We start from the raw sequence: 16,771 nt of genomic DNA on the forward strand, positions 1-16,771 counted from the left end.
GGTTCCAAGTTTTCTAAAGAGTATTTGGAGACGATGCATCTTCCTCAACCTCCCGCTGAATCCCTCCGTCTGCCTCTCCATAAGCTCCTGGACCAGACTTTTATGAGTTGCTTCGAGACCCCGTACTTCATCCCAGCGTTCCCAGGGAAGTTGGATGCCAGGTACCGCACGGTGCACCATAAGGGCTTCAACGGGGCGCAGCTCTCTCACCAGTCCCTCTTGGTTGAATCCTCCTTGAAGCGGTCTCATCCTTGCCAGGTCTATGCCAGGTCTATGTCCACTCCTGGCCGGGAGGGCAAAACCATGGACAGATTTGGCAGGCGCATCTACCAGAACTCGATGATGGCTTCTCGAGTCTTGAATTACAATTTTCATTTTGCGACATACTTTGAGATTTTCTCTCCATTCTTCAAAAGTTTCTGCCCTATCTGGACTCTCAGGCTCGCTTCGAGTACTTGGAGGTCCTGGCGTCGTTGTCCCAACTCCGCCTGTAGATGATGCAATCGTCTTACGACGCCTTTGTACTCTCGGCCAGAGCTGCTGCTTGTTTGGTGGCCATGAGACGCCTGGCGTGGCTCCGAACCATTGATATGGACCTGAATCTTCAGGACAGGCTGGTGAACGTTCCCTGTGCTGGAGCAGACCTTTTTGACGAGTCCATCGAGGCGGCAAACTTTTCAGTCTATTCTCCGCCAGAAGCCCAAGCCTGCTATTGCTCGTCGTCTCGCCCACCTATGATCTATCAGAGGCGCTATACGCCGAAGCAGGCACCCACCATCCATCCGCCTGTGCAGAGGCAGCACCAGCAGAAGCCCCATCAAAAGCCTCAACCTTCTGCTGTCCTCAAGGCTCCCCTCCTGGCCCGATGTTGTCGGGAAGTTGGGGAGTCGGTGGGGCAAGAGGGTTTGGGCTCCCTTTTGCCCCGATCGTGTCGGGGAGTCGGGGGGGGGCAAGAGGGCTTGAGCTCCCTCTTGCCCCAATCGTGTCGGGGGTGCCGCGGTTGGCTGGGGCAAGAGGGCTTGAGTTCCCTCTTGCCCCGATCGTGTCGGGTGTCAGGACCGCCAAGAGGAAGCAGCAGGACACCGGTAGGAGCTTCTACATGATGGGGGGGGGGGTCGGGAGGCTGTGGGGGTGCGAGCGGTCCTGCAGGGTGGGGGTGCGGGTGGGAGTGCGTGCGAGCGGTCCTTCGGGGTGGGGGTGCCTGCGAACGGTCCTTCGGGGTGGGGGTGCGAGTGGTGAATCGGACGTCGGGGGGGGGGAGAAACTATGTAAAAAAAATTTTGTACAACGCGCTCACGCGTATAACATGCAAGGGTATGCGCGGTTTGTAAAAACCACGTATAACGCGCGCGTTATATGCGAGAAAATACGGTACTTGTTTTTATCACTCTTTTTTTGAATGATTTAAGCCTATTCCCCCTTTTTTAAGCTTTCAAGGATGGCTGTGCTTAGACTGCGCCAGTGGTTTAGGAAATCCTTGGAGTTGCCATCTTGAATCATGGTGTCCAATGTTCTCCCCAGAAATATTTTCCAGCCGGGTGGGGTGGGAAGGGGAAAATTAACCCCCTCTTTTACTAAGGTGCACTAGCATTTTTAGCGCACGCAAACCCCCGCGCTAAGCGGGAAAACTAAAGCCAGCTCAATGCTGGTGTTAACATCTAGTGCACGTGGTAATTCTGCGTGCGCTAAGCGCACGCTAAAACCACTATCGCAATTTAGTAAAATGAGCCCTAAATGTGTACTATTTTTTATTAGTTTATTATTATTTTCCAATGCTCAATATGATTTCCTTTTTTAAGGTTTGACACTTGTGCCAGAATATTTTTACTAAATTTAAGAAGTATCCAATTCTAGAAGGGAATAATTAGATATTTGCTCTCTTTCAAATGGTATAGAGGTTTAAAAAAGGGAAATACGTTAATGAAGTCATTTGGTTCAATCTAGCCATTTATTTCTGCATGAATTTATACAACTAACCATAAAAAGATCAATATAGTTCATCTAGTCATATAAGAAATGGCTCTACAGCAGGAGTGCCCACACTTTTTTGGTTTGTGAGCTACTTTTAAAATGACCAAGTCAAAATAATCTACCAACAATAAAATTTTAAAAAACACAAAGCACACTGTACGCAGAGAAAATGTCAGTAAGGAAGGAGGGAGGGGGCACAAATTTGGGATACAGAAAGAAGGGAGGGAAGGGGCATGAACTTGGGACATAGCATGGAAGGATAGAAGGAAAGAGATGCTGAGGTGGAGGAGGGAATAGAAAGGGAAAATTGTTGAGCATGGGTGTGAGGGAAAGAAATGGTGTAAATGGGGAAAGGAAGAAAGAGGAGAATGTTGGGCATAGGAAGAGAATTGTTGGACATGTTGGTGGGAGAGGAGTAAGGTAGAGAAAGATGAGAGGGAGAAATGTTGGATGTGGTGTTGGAGAGGGAACAGTGGGACAGATGCAAGAGGGAAGAATGTTGGTTCTGGTGGTGGAGGGAATGGAGGAAGAGATGTCGCATGGTTCTGGAGAGGGGTAATAGAAGGAGAAATGTTGGGCATGGGGCTGGTGGACGGGGTAAAAGATGCTGCACATAGTCCGGGGGGGATGAGAGAGGGAGAAATGTTGGATGTGGCAGTAGAAGGAGTTGGAGCGATATATCCTGGATCCCTTTATCTTTCTTTCCTCACTCCCTTTACAGCAACGGAAGGAATGAGAGAGAGATGGTGGACATAGCACATGGGGGTGGAGGAGAGAGGAAGAAATACTGTGCAAGGTGGGGAGGGGTAAAAGAGTGTGCTTTGTGTAGTTTAATTTTGTGGTTACCATTATGTATTATTAATAAGATTATATTGTGTGTATGTGAAAAATGAATGGAAGAAATGGCATTTACAATTAGTACTATTATTAGTATGGCGGCTGGGTCTGGGGTGGAGCCTGGGCAGTGCTTTTGGGCCCCCAAACAAAAAAGCATTCCACTGACTATGGATGTTGGACCTAATGTGGGAGGAGAGATGGTAGACCTGCTGTGAGGAAGGGGGACGAATGACCGCATCCCAGAAATTTTGGCATAATTTTGCATTTTCAATGTTAAAAATCCTTATCTCCAAGATGCAAACCGAGCTATTTTGTACACATAGCTATTTAAGTTTTTGCATACAGGCCCCTTCTATTAGCTTTTTCACTCCTTTATATTCATATGACACAAGTTCACCATTTTTTAAGTTTTCTCTCCGTCTTTTTTTTGTGCACTCAGCATCTTGAACATACCTGTTTACTGAGTAGACATACAAATTTTGGTTAGAAATGATTCACAATTACTATGCTAACAACAGCTAAACAAACTTTAAATAACTTTACAATAACTTCAAATCCTGGAGGGAAAGAAATACCACAGTACTACTGTACCTGCACATTTTTTCCAGTAACAAATTACTAAATATAAAATAATATCAAAACATATCCACAAATGAATTTTGGCCCTTTGAAACCTAGTAATCAGTCATATCAATCATGGAGTAAGATGTCACTCACACCCCTATAAGTACAAGGCCAGACCAGTCCACCTGACTTCTACTACCGGCAACCCCCCACGCACAATGATGTCACCTACTCGAGCTCCCGGAGATTCCTTGTTCGCTACGACGTAGGTGTGGCCTGGAAGTCAACTCTGACAGGAGGGTGTCAAAAGTGGGCACATGCTTGCCATTGATCACCAATTTCCTGCCAATGAAGAAAGGGTCCCCGTTACGGTAGAAGACCTGCGTCGGGTAGCCATTGTATATCCTGTGATAACCTGTACATGATGATAATTCGGAGAACGGGAGAGGGGGAATCGGTGATGAACTGGTATCAAACAGGTGGTGACCACGCTTTAAGCAGCAAGGTTGCGAGGGACAGTGTGGTAGAGAGTGCGAGGTCTGATTTGTTCAGTGTCCTGTCCTGCACCATAGGCATCCTGCGCTGCAGTGAAGTTTCCAAGCGAGAGAAGGGGAGGCTTCCCTTGCGCCGTGACTTTTTTTGCATCATTAGGCATAGGTCAGCGACGGATGAAAACTTACAACTTGCTTCGGGCCTTCCTCGTTGACGGGTCCTGCCTTTGCGGAAACAGAAAGTAGGCAGGACCCGGCAACGAGAAAGGCCCAAAGCAAGTTGTAAGTTTCCATCCGTCGTTAACCAGTTTCCTGCCTGTCTCCTGCCTTAGCCCGTAGCAAACTCATGCTTCGGGGCTCTAAGGTGTGCGTGCCAGTTTCCCTTTTCTTCTTCCCCCGCCCCGGGACGTAACTTCCGGTTTCGGAGGGAAGAGGAGGGAATCCAGCACACATACCTTAGAGCCCCGAAGCATGAGTTTGCATCTCCATGCCGGTGAGAGATGGTATTTTGGGGGAATTTTTTTATGTTGAGCGGCTGCAACAGCAGGATTCCTGATAGATGACAGCTGGGCGGTAATCTATATTAGCTGTGCGGTCCGCCCGGTTAAAAAGCCCTGGGAGAACACTGGTGTCTTCTTTGTTCCAGAATTTAAATGGGTCGATCTTTTTGTGTGTTTCATATGTTAAATTTTGGTTATTTTGTTTTGCCCTGTGTCCAGTTGATTTTGAAGATATACCTTTAGTGGTCTGACCAGAGGGTGCGAGACCAAATTAAGTTTTTGGTGTGTATTTTTTGTGTGGTGGATGTTTGGGACATGAAAGCAGCTATGTTGAGTTCATGGCCCTTTTCATGTGTGATTTGTGGGTCCAGGATTCTGTAGGAAAGGGTTTTGAGTAATGCGAGGAGGCTTTTTGTTTGATTGGAAGATCCGTCTTCTAGATGCAGGTTAAGATCGCCCAGGATTAGGTTGTATGTTGATGTGAGGGAGTTTCTGAGAATAAATTCTTCAAATTCTGATTTTGCTATGTTTTATTTTCTTGGTGTTATGTAGCAAAGTAGGCATGTTAAGGTTCCTTTGAGTGTGGGGCTCGATAGTTGGCATGCGATTAGATTCATGTGTGGGGTTGAGGCTTTGTCCTGTAGGGTTATATTTAGAGTGTTTTTGGCTAGGATGGCTAGTTCTCCCCCTTGTTTTGTGTCTCTGCAAACTACATGGGTTATTAGATACGAAAGGGATAACTACAATTGTGATAGGAAAGAAAACAATTAAAGGACAAAACATAAGGATGGGGAAAAAGAAAATAATCAAAGCCTCTTAGAAAATCTTAACTGTCAAAAGTGTCTTTATACAGAAAGTTTTTTTAGAAAACCTTTGAATTTATCTAATGACTTCTCTTCCCTCAATTGTTTTGGCAGTGAATTTCAAGCTTGTGGGGCTACAACTGAAAAAGTAGTATCTCTCCAGGTATTATTACATCTTAAGGATGGAACGGACAGGAGGTTTTTGTCATCAGATCATAATGTTCTTGACAGAGCGTAAGGAATGAGCATTCTCTCTAGGAATAGGGGAAATTTACAAATTAATACTTTGTAAGTCAATAAACATATTTTAAATGTAATTCTATGGTTTATTGGTAGCCAATGAGCATGCTTTAGAAGGGGAGTAACATGATCAAACTTACTGGACTTGGTGATGATTTTTATTGCAGTATTTTGGATGATTTGTAACCATCTTAATCAGGCCCACCCTCAAGAAACCAGCCTTTGACCCTAACAACTCCACTAATTATTGACTGGTCTATAACTTCCGTTTTGTCTGCAAACTCCTGGAACCGATAGTACTCTACCAACTTCTGCCATTTATTGAAGAGCAAGGTGCCCTAGTCCTTTATCTCTGCCAATCTGTCTTCTGAATGGGCAATAGCACAGAGTCAGTTCTCCTTGACATCATCAACAACAGCTGATCAGTGCTCGATAAAGGAATTGATGCCCTACTAATTCTACTAGACCTAAGCACTACCTTTGATACCATTGACCACCAGCAACTCCTGAGCAGATTTACCAACCTTGGAATCAATAACACCGCTCTTCAGTGGCTCACCTCTTACCTCCACCAGAGAACACAATCTGTCCTACTAGGCTCAAACAAATCCGAACCCAATCTCATTAAATATGGAGTTCCCCAGGGAGCCTTGCTGTCCCCGCTTCTATTCAATCTATATATCTGACGTATCATTGATATCACCCATAAATACAACATCAAAACCCACTCCTATGCTGATTATCTGCAACTATTGCTCTCGCTAGTTGAGAACCGAGCTGCCCAACTCAGCAATCTCCACCTCTGCTTCTCTGAAATTAAGAATTGGATGACAGCTCATAAAATCCAGCTGAATGTCACTAAGATAGAACTCCTCTGGATCAAAAAGAAAAGTACCAATTTCACCCGTCCAATGTTAACTTGGGAATCCACCCACCTAACCGCAAAGGACAAGGTGCACAGCCTTGGAGTGATTCTGGATGGCCACCTGTCCCTTTCTGCCCACATCTTGCAGGCGGTTTCCACTTCCTTCTACTATCTGCGCCAACTTTGAAAAATCAAACCATACCTCTCCAAACTAGAAACATAGAAAGAAACATAGAAAGATGACGGCAGATAAGGGCTATAGCCCATCAAGTCTGCCCACACTATTTACCCACCCTCTTAAGTCTATTGACCCCCTAATGTATAATTGTAATTATACTGTCACTCTACTGACCCGCTCATTCAAGTCCTAGTGACCGTATCCCTTGGCATGACCTCGTAGGGATCCCACATAGGTATCCCATTTGTTCTTGAAGTCTGGGATGCTGTGTGCCTCGACCACCTGCACTGGAAGCTTGTTCCAATGCTCAATCACTCTCTCCGTGAAGAAGTACTTCCTGGCGTCTCCACGAAACTTCCCTCCCTTGAGTTTGAGCGGATGTCCTCTTGTGGTCGAGGGTCCCTTGAGAAGAAAGATATCATCTTCCACCTCGACCCGTCCCGTGATGTACTTAAATGTCTCAATCATGTCTCCCCTCTCTCTACGCTCTTCGAGAGTGTAGAGCTGCAATTTGCTCAGTCTTTCTTCGTACGGGAGACCCTTTAGCCCCGAGACCATCCTGGTGGCCATCCGCTGAACCGATTCAATTCTGAGCACATCCTTAAGGTAATGTGGCCTCCAGAATTGCACACAGTATTCCAGATGAGGTCTCACCATGGCTCTGTACAATGGCATCATGACTTCAGGTTTCCTGTTGACGAAGCTTCTCTTGATACAACCTATCATTTGCTGTGCTTTAGATGAAGCCTTCTCCACTTGAGTGGCTGCTTTCATGTCAGCACTGATGATTACTCCTAAGTCTCGTTCTGCCGTAGTCCTGGTTAAAGTTTCTCCATTCAGGGTGTAAGTTCTGCAAGGATTTCCATTACCAAGATGCATGACCTTACATTTCTTGGCGTTGAAGCCTAGCTGCCAGATCAAGGACCAACTTTCTAAAGTATGCAGGTCTTGCTCCATAGCATTCTGTAGATTATAGCCGTTTACTATATTGCATAGTTTGGCGTCATCAGTGAATAAGGTTACCTTGCCTTGAAGCCCTTGAGTCAGATCCCCAATGAATATGTTGAAGAGGAGTGGGCCCAGGACATCAGCTCATCTACACTTATGTACTCTCTAGAATGGACTACTGTACCTCCCTAGTTAATGGAATAACCACAAAAGAACTCAAACACTCCAACGAATCCAAAACTCAGTGATCCGTCTACTATATGGCCTTGACTACCACAACCCCACCTCAGCAGTGCACCAAGCAGAACACTGGCTACTTGTCAACAAACACAGCATGTTCAAAGCCCTTGTAATAGCTCATAAAAGATTCAACAGTATAACCCCTACCTACATTACATCCAAGCTACACCAACTGCCCCCTCCATTCAGAAGCAGAAAGGCGACTATACATCCCCCCTGGGAGTATTTCTTCAGATAGAAACAGCTACTAAGTGCTTCTACATTCATTTTATCCCTCAGCTATGGAGCCAGCTGCTCACACAGACAAGAACGCAGACCTCACTGATAGCATTCCAGAGAGCAGTGAAGACCTTCCTCTTCAGATGAAAAGACACTAGCATTCAGACTCCACTTTATATTGTTCCGCTTATATACACCATGTTTTGTAACCATACCTGCCATTAAGCTACTGTGTATGTTCTTTGTTGTAACCCATTCTGAGGACGGGATAGAAATCGAAATAAATAAATAAAATAAATACTAGTTTAATGGCATTTCAGTATTAATGAGCTTATTTGCATGTTAAAACAGGTTTAGTGATGATTGCTGGTTTTAGTGCATATGGGCCTTTGTGTTTTATTTTGTCATCATAGCACTCAGTGTGCTGTATTCCCATGTTTACTTGTCAACGGCATTTCTCTAGCTTCTCTCTTCAGCTTCAGTGGGTGTCTTAACCATAATCCATATATATTGGATGCATTACATTACATTTAAAAGGTATTATTTAGCATTCAGATTTGCTCAGGGTTTAATGTGGTTTCATAATTTTGACAATTGGAATGTCCCTAGATGGCTAACATTTGAAAAAAAATGTTAATTTTTCCGAATCCAATACATCTGTTGCCATTTATGGATAAATTTCCATTTAATACTACTTTAAAAATAGTTAAATCATCAGCCCTGAACATATTCTCATTCTACAGAGCTATTAATGGTGATATTATGGTTTAGCAGTATCTTTGACTCTCGACTTTTAATTGATATAAATATACTATGCATTTGGGCTCTTTCTCACTTAATCATCGAAGGAAGATTATTTTTGGTAGATGTATTGATTTAGATCATAATCTTTGGCACAATGTCTCAATACCTCTTAATTCTCTATTATCTACATATAGGGAGGCATCTGGTCTCTCCAGCTTCTCTAAGATTATAGGTCCACTACTGTTGGGTAATAAAAAAGTGTCAAAGCTTTATAAAATATTAAGGGAGGTTGATAGAGAGAAAGACATCTCCTTTGATTATATATGGTCTAGTGAATGTAAACCCTGGGGAGTTGGACTGGAAATCATTTTGGACACACGCTGCAAGGCCCACTATGTTGGCATCTATTTGCCAATCCACCTATCATATATACTTGAATATAAGTTGATCCGAATATAAGTCGAGACCCTCTTTCCCCCCAAAAGGAGGGAAAATGATTGACTCGAATATAAGTTGGGTAGCTTAATATTCAAGTGTCCTGCCCCGTTAGGCTCTGCACCCAGCCCCCTTCCCTCCATCCCTTCCGTCAGGCACTGCATCCAGCACCCTTCCTTCCTCCCCTGTCAGGCTCTACACTCAGCACCCTTCTTTCCCCGGACTCTGCACTCTCCATCCCAGGCTCTGCCCTCTGTCCCCTTCCCTCTCCCTGCCCTATCTTCAAACCTCTGCCGATCCCCGGTGGAGGTACAGCGGGTCCTCTGCCGATCCATGGCGGAGGTGCAGTGGTCAGGAGCAAGTTGTCCAAACTCCTGCCCCGCTGCTAACCGGCTGTGTGGATCCAGTTTCTTCAGCTAAGTGGCATGAGCAGTAGCGTGATTTGGTGCTGCTTCTCGGCATTGAGCGGCTTCTTTACTGGCTCCCACAAATTCTTGTGAGAATTCATGGGAGCCAGTAAGGAAGCTGCTCAGCGCTGAGAAGCAGCGCCAAATCGCGCTGCTGCTCGTGCCGCTCAGCTGAAGAAACTGGATCCAAGCAGCCGGTTAGCAGCAGGGCAGGAGTTCAGAAAGCTTGCTCCTGCCTGCTGCACCTCCACCAGGGATCGGCAGAAGACCCGGTGTACCTCCACCAGGGATTGGCAGAGGTATGGTAGGGCAGGGAGGAGGAGGGGGATAGAGCCTGGTGGCAGCCTAAAAAATTCTGGGAGGGGGCGTTGGCCCAAATATAAACCGGGAATTTTTTTGCCCCAAAAATCCCAGTTTATATTCGAGTATATACAGTATTTTACTTTACATAAAGCTTATTAGACCCCCCATTAAAATGACTAGAGTATTATATTCGTCTTCGGATGTGTGTTGGTCTTGTCATCAGCAACCTGGAACTCTCTTGCACCTTCTTTATACATGCCCTAATATGCAAATTTATTGGTTGGGTATTTGGTCCAGAATTCAAGCAATAATGTCTATAAATAATAATGTGTGATCTTTGTCATATAAATCTTATCATACTGCGTTCCACAAACCCAGATATCTTGTTACCAGCGTCATTCAATAAAATCTTTGATTCTATGATTGCGCTAGCCATTCATCATATTATCTGCAATTGGAAAGATAACTCTAAGCTTAACTTCCTTGAATGGTGGAACCATCTCTGTGTTATTAGGAAATTTGAGGAAATAATAGTGATTAAGCAAAATAATATTGCTAATTTTACTAGAACGTGGGCCCGTCTAGATGAGTTCTGTAAGGACTTCAATGATAACGTTAATTGACCCTATTATGCTTAGAGTATGCAGCTTATTCTTTTGTAGTATTGTATTATTGATATGCTTTATGTACATTTCTGCAATGTAGTACTGTTATGTTTATCTATACATTTCTGTATTTTAAAAATTAAATTAAATATTATATATATTTTTAAAATGCAGTAATTATTTAGTTAATTTGGGTTTGTTTATCTACAGCTGAAGGAGATGGGGGGCTAGAAGATGAATGTGGATCACTCAGTGGCTTTCTTCAGTTTGACACAGCCTCTAAGGGTAAAACAAATGATCTTCTTTTTTCAGTCATTGTGGTTTACTATTCTTGTTAGTAAATATTCAACAAGCTCTTTTATATAATAGTATCACCACCATAGAGTGTACCAAAAATAACTTTAATGGTAACTTTATACGTACTAGAACATTTAACTTGGCAGAAGTATATTGTAATGTATTTCAAGCTGATGCTGTGTTAACATAGATCAACATTTTCCTTGTAATTTACCTCAAATCCTTAGTTTAACATGCTGATTATTATCCTCACGATCAGAGAGAGGTTTAACTCTCTAATCTCCAATTATTAAATTGTTTCGGTGTTGTATCAAAGGGTAGGTTGTTATGCCATGGAAGAGAATGACATGATAAATTTTCCCCATCCCTACGGGAACTCTGTATCCCTGCCCTATGAGCTCTGTCCCTGCCCCATTCTTGCAAGCTCTGTTCTCATCTGCACAAGCCTCGAACACTTTACTTTGGCTTGGCCCAAAATTAAAGCAGCTTTGTCCATTCTGTTGCCTTCAGGATCCTCACTGCAGATTGAATTCTCAAGTAAAGTTCTTGGTGTCATTATAGATTCAACACTTTTTCAACGACCATCTTAATTCTCTGGTAAAAAAAAAAAAGTTTTTTTAGTCTCCATATGTTGAGGAAAGTGAGATCCTGTTTCCATCAACAACACTTTGCTGTCCTTGTTTAATCAATCATTCTTTTGAGGCTGGATTATTGTAATTTGGTCTATTTAAGCTTGACCAACAAAGCTTTAAGACTTCAACTGATCCAGAATATTGCTGCTAGGCTGATATTTGCAAAAAGTAAATTTGATCACATCTCTCTGCTCCTACAAAAACTTCATTTGCTTCCAATAATTTCCAGGGTTTATTTTAAATTTGCCTGCTTAACATTTAAGATCTTACATGGTGGCATCCTTCATCCTGTAATTCCCCTGTCTTGGAATTCTGTAAGATCTAACATTACCAGATCTACTCAAAAATTTAAATTGTCTTTTCCTACATTGAAAGGCGTTACCTACATTGGCAAATTAGGGAAGTCTCTACTTTTCAAAATTACTGAGCTTTCCCTATCTACTAGAGCTGGTTTATCTACTAGACATCTCAAAAATGGCCTAATTAACACATGTTCACTTAAGTCTAAACATCACCTTATCAAAGATACAATAATTCGGAACTCATTTGATCTACTTTGCTTGACTGAAACCTGGCTCACTGAAGGGGAGGAAGCCTATCTTTTTATGCCTGCCTGCCCAGCTTCTCCTTCCTATAGAATCACTGCCACCATAAGCGGGGAGGTGGGTTAGCAATTATATATCGAGAATCATTGTCACTAACTACTGAATACTCTTTGGCCAACTCCTTTATAGAATATCTTCAATTTACTATTAATTCAAGGCCAAACATTGATGTCCTCCTACTCTACCTACCTCCTCCAATCAGTTGTGAGGGCCTCTCCCACTTACAATCTCTCCTCTTTGATTTCAGGTCCTCCATTCTCAACCCACTGATTCTTGGAGGCTTCAACATCCATTTTGACGATCCTCAAAATAGTCTTTCTGTTGAAGCTTTCTCTTTTATCCACAGCCTTGACCTACTCCCTTTTTGACAGATCCAACACACCAAGCAGGGCATACAATAAACATGATTTTAATCCCTAAGTTTTCAAATTCCAACTGCTTCTTAGGACCCATCCTTCCAGTTCCATGGTCTGATCATTTTCTTGTCTCCATGATAATCATTTTCTTGTCTTCATGATAATCTTAACATAGAGCCCAAGGTTATCAAATGTAGGGATTTTGATAAACAATTGCTTCAACTCTCAAATTAGAATTTTCTGACTCTAAATCAAAAACATTGGAAGACTACTTACCAGGGCTGTGGAGTCGGTAGATAAATGTTCCGACTCCGACTCCTCAGTTTTTTGTACTTTAGACTCCAACTCCGATTCCAGGTACCCGAAATTGACTCCGACTCCTCGACCGACTCCAACTCCACAGCACTGGTTAATTTTCAGATCGTTAAAATGGAATGTCAAGTTGAGAGAAATGAGCATTTTCGACACCACCTTCTTTTTGCTTTTAATCAAGGTTCTAAGGCCGCAGAAGCTGTTCGCAACATTTGTGCTGTGTATATAGTGGGTGCTATAGCTGAAAGAATCGCTCGTGATTGGTATGCCAAGTTCAAAAATGAAGTTGGTAGATAAATGTTCCGACTCCGACTCCTCAGTTTTTTGTACTTCTGACTCTGACTCCAGGTACCCGATATTGACTCCGACTCCGACTCCACAGCCCTGCTACTTACATCAACGGAAGATCTCCACCACTTCACTAATGGAGGAGTTAGCCCCTATCCAGACTAGAATAATTCCTCCTAGGAAATTTTCCAATCCCTGGTATACAGCAAAACTCACTCTCATCAAAAAACAGGTTGGATCAAATTTCATAAAATCAAAATGCTTTTCCCGTGGAAAGACAATCCTAACTCTAGCTTCTCCATCACCCTCAAGGATAACACACTAAAGAGAGTCAACTCGACTAAGATCTTAGGAGTAATTTTCGATCAAAATTATCATTTCATGAGCATATTAGCAGTGTTGTTTTTCAGACTACGTCAAATACGCTCCGTTTCGAAATTCTTAGAGCCTACATCTTTGAACATATTAATCCATTCCTTGATGATTTCAAAAGTTGATTCTGTAGTGCCTGGTAGACTGGTATAGTCCTTACGAATGGGTTATATACCTCACTGCTACCAGCAGGTGGAGACTGAGAACAAAGTTCTATATATCAGGATAGCTTCTTCTCTTGCAATCCTGTCTTCTCTTCTGTCTCAGTCTCCATTAGCAGGTGGTAAGACTAATTTGGCTCCCCTCTTAATACTGTTGGAATTTTGTTTTGGACTCCTGGGTTCCCCTTTTGTACCATATAGAGCTTGGATGGGTCCTGTTTGGGGATCCATCCATCCGACCTCGTGGGTGTTAAACTCAGTGAGTCTCGTGCTGGGTCCCTTCCCCACCTTCCTCCACCTCCCCACATTTTTGTAGAGGTGCCTCAGTCGGCAGCCTGGCCCCCTGTTTGGTCAGGCTTCCAGCTTTGAGAGCCGCGGAGTTTGTTCTGACTAAGTAAAAAAAAAAAAATCCTGAAGTGTGCTGGTCTAAAGGGCTTATTTCCCTTTAAAACTGCCTTTATTTCTGTGTTTTCTCATCTAACCAGCACTTTTTTTGCAGCTATGGGCGGTTTTCAGCACAATGAGCACTGTTAAAAGGAAAAAGTTTTAATTGTGCTCCAGACGTGAAGTGCTCGCGGCCAGCCTGTGCAAGCATTGTGCAGGCTGGAACGGTGGTGGGGAGTGTCGTCGGCAGCGGTTGCCGGCGGCCTGAGCCACCGACGGTCAGGGTGAAAAGGATTCCCTTACCACTGGAGTGGCTGGGGATTCCATTTTAGCGTCACTCAATTCCTCGGCCTCAGCGTCAGGAAAGTCTCAGGCTTTTCAGATGCGACAAGCCGCAGGAAGGCTCCAATTTTGGCGGTTTCAGGTCCAATTTCAGCGGGAACCTCTTCCTTCATTTCTGTTACCTCAGATGATCTGTTCCGGAAATGCAGGGGTATGACAGGGTCCCCTGCTGGGGCAGGGAGTCCTTGGGGCTGCCAGGGTTTTTTTCCCTCCTGAATTTATGTTGGCACTATGTAAAGCTTATGTACTGGCAGCTGGAGGTTCCGTGCCCACTCCGGGGGTCTCGGGAGAGGGCTTGCCCTCAACGTCTTTCCCGGTGCGACCCCCATACAGTGGCAGTTTTGCCCCCATCTACTCCTCTCTCGTCTAAGCGCCTGAGGGTCTCTTGGGACGAGGATTTTTGCCCAAAGGAGCAAGATGTTATTGATGAGGACCTGGACCTTTGGGGAGATTTCCAGGATCCTCTTGGGCCTGATTGCACCATTGAGGGGTTTGAGCACCCCCCTGTGGCGAAGATACATCCATGGTGCACATTTTTCAGTGGGAAGAGCTGCATGAGCTAATTCTTCAGGTCTCTTCAGTTCTGACTTCTCTAGATCTGACATAGGCCTCCTTGCACATTCCTATTCAGGCCTCCCATCATCACTTCCTGCACTTTTCAATCTTGAGGCAACATTATCCGTTCTGTGCACTTCCCTTTGGTGTGGCCAAGGCTCTGTAGACGTTCAACAAGGTAATGGTGGCTGTGGTGGCAACGTTGCGAAAAGAGGGTGTTCTAGTTTATCCCTACCTGGACGACTGGTTGATTCATGCAAAGTCTTTCCAGGAGAGCACCCGGGTCATGGCTCAGGTGGTGGAGTTTTTTCAGTCGCTGGGATGGGTAGTCAACCTTGCCAAGAGCCGGTTGTCTAACTCAGGCCTGGAGTATCTAGGAGTGCTGTTTTACACCTTGGGGAAGATCTTCCTTCTGGAGTCCCAGGTAAGCAAATTGCAATCTCAGTTTCGCCTGCTTATGGCGTCCCGGTGTCATCGGGCGCAGGATTTCCTCCAAGTCTTGGGGTCGATGGCGGCTTCCCTTGATGTGGTGAGGTAGTCTCGGGCCCACATGCGTCCTCTTCAGTATGCTCTTCTTTGGAGGTGGTCACCTCAGAGGCACAGTCTGGATCATCCTGTTCCGCTTCTGGGCTTGGCTCGGTGCAGTCTTCATTGGTGGCTTCAGACCTCCCATCCTGTATAAGGGATGAGTCAGCCACAGTGGCGGTGCTGCTCACAGATGCCAGCCTTCTCGGTTGGGGAGCCTGGAACAACGGTTCCACGTTCAATTGATACAAACTAGACAAATCCTGAGGAATTAATACCCCCAAATATTTCAAAGTACAGTCCGCCCAACGGAGAGGAAAAACTCCCATCCACTCGGCACATAGCTCAGGTGGACAAGGTAAGGCCAAAGATTTATCCAGATTAAGAGACAAACCAGAGTAAAAACCAAATTCAGAAATGAGATCCAATGCCGTAGGTAAAGAAGTTTCCGGCCTAGTGAAAATCAAAAACATATCATCCGCAAACGCCAAAGTTTTCAACTCATTGCCATCCACGTCAAGACCCTGCACGGCCGTGAAGCTCCGAAGCGTACATAATAAAGATTCCAGAGAAAGAAGAAACAGCAAGGGGGAAAGGGGGCAACCCTGCCGGGTTCCTCGACGAATGGCGAAAGAGTCCGTTCGGGTCCCGTTGACCAGAAATGAAGCCCTCTGATTAGAGTAAAGAGAGCGAATAGCAGCAAGGAAAAAAATGCCCAATCCAACATGTTCCAGGGTGTGAAACAAGAAAGACCAAAATACACTATCAAATGCCTTAGAAGCATCGAGACTGACAAATAGGGCAGGAATTTGACACTGACAATGTGCAAGTGCAAAGAGAACCTTACGGACATTAGTAACCGATTGCCGTCCCTGGACAAACCCAACTTGATCTTCATGAATAAGCTCAGGGAGATGAGGAGCGAGACAATCAGCCAGTATGCGGGCAAAAAGCTTCAAATCCATGTTGATCAAGGAGATGGGACAATAAGAGCCCGGGGAGTCAGCCTCCTTACCAGGCTTCAACAATAATGAGATAAGAGCCTCGTTAGCATAACGCGGAAAAGAGCCCTGAGTAACCGCAGCGTTAAAGTAAGCAAGTAATGGACCACAGAGATTGGAAGAAAGAAGGCGATAGAAGTCTCCCGAAAAACCATCCGGCCCCGGGGCTCTATCTGAATGGAGAGCTTTAATCGCAGATTCTAATTCCGCCGCCCTAAAGGGGCAGTTAAGAGAAGACATCACTGTGTCCGACAGACGAGGGAGACCAGAAGAGTGGAGATAATCAGACAATAATTCAGGAGAGACAGCTTCGGAAGTATCATATAACTAGCTAAAATAAGCAAAAAGAATCTCTGAAATTTCAGAAGTAGAGTTCACCCCCCCCCCCCCCCCCCCCCCCCCCCCCCCCCCCGTTCTGGATCCGTAGAGACAAGATCGGTTTCTTGCTAGTCTCAACTTTAATCAAACGAGCCAAGAGGCGCCCAGGTTTGTTACCATAACACTGAAAACGGTGCTGATGAAAAGCCCTCCATCTCTGTGAACGAGAGTGAAGTAACGAATTCAAGGCTGCCTGGGTAGACAAATAGCATT

General features: G+C 44.5%; 1 protein-coding gene across 5 annotated transcripts in view; it reads left to right on the forward strand.

The window, feature by feature from the left end:
- The window catches only part of NUP205 (nucleoporin 205), a 1,504,202-nt gene that overhangs the window by 866,697 nt on the left and 620,734 nt on the right, over positions 1–16,771 (forward strand). For all 5 annotated transcript variants that reach the window (XR_004540594.1, XM_033957880.1, XM_033957883.1 and 2 more), the window contains exon 25: positions 10,561–10,635. Coding sequence is in view for 4 of the 5 variants with exons in the window: in XM_033957880.1 (XP_033813771.1) it covers positions 10,561–10,635 (75 nt within the window). In the remaining variant the exon portion in view is untranslated. The remainder of the gene's footprint in view (positions 1–10,560; positions 10,636–16,771) is intronic.

Source organism: Geotrypetes seraphini, chromosome 9, assembly GCF_902459505.1.
Source record: "Geotrypetes seraphini chromosome 9, aGeoSer1.1, whole genome shotgun sequence".
Taxonomy (NCBI): Eukaryota; Metazoa; Chordata; class Amphibia; order Gymnophiona; family Dermophiidae; genus Geotrypetes; species Geotrypetes seraphini.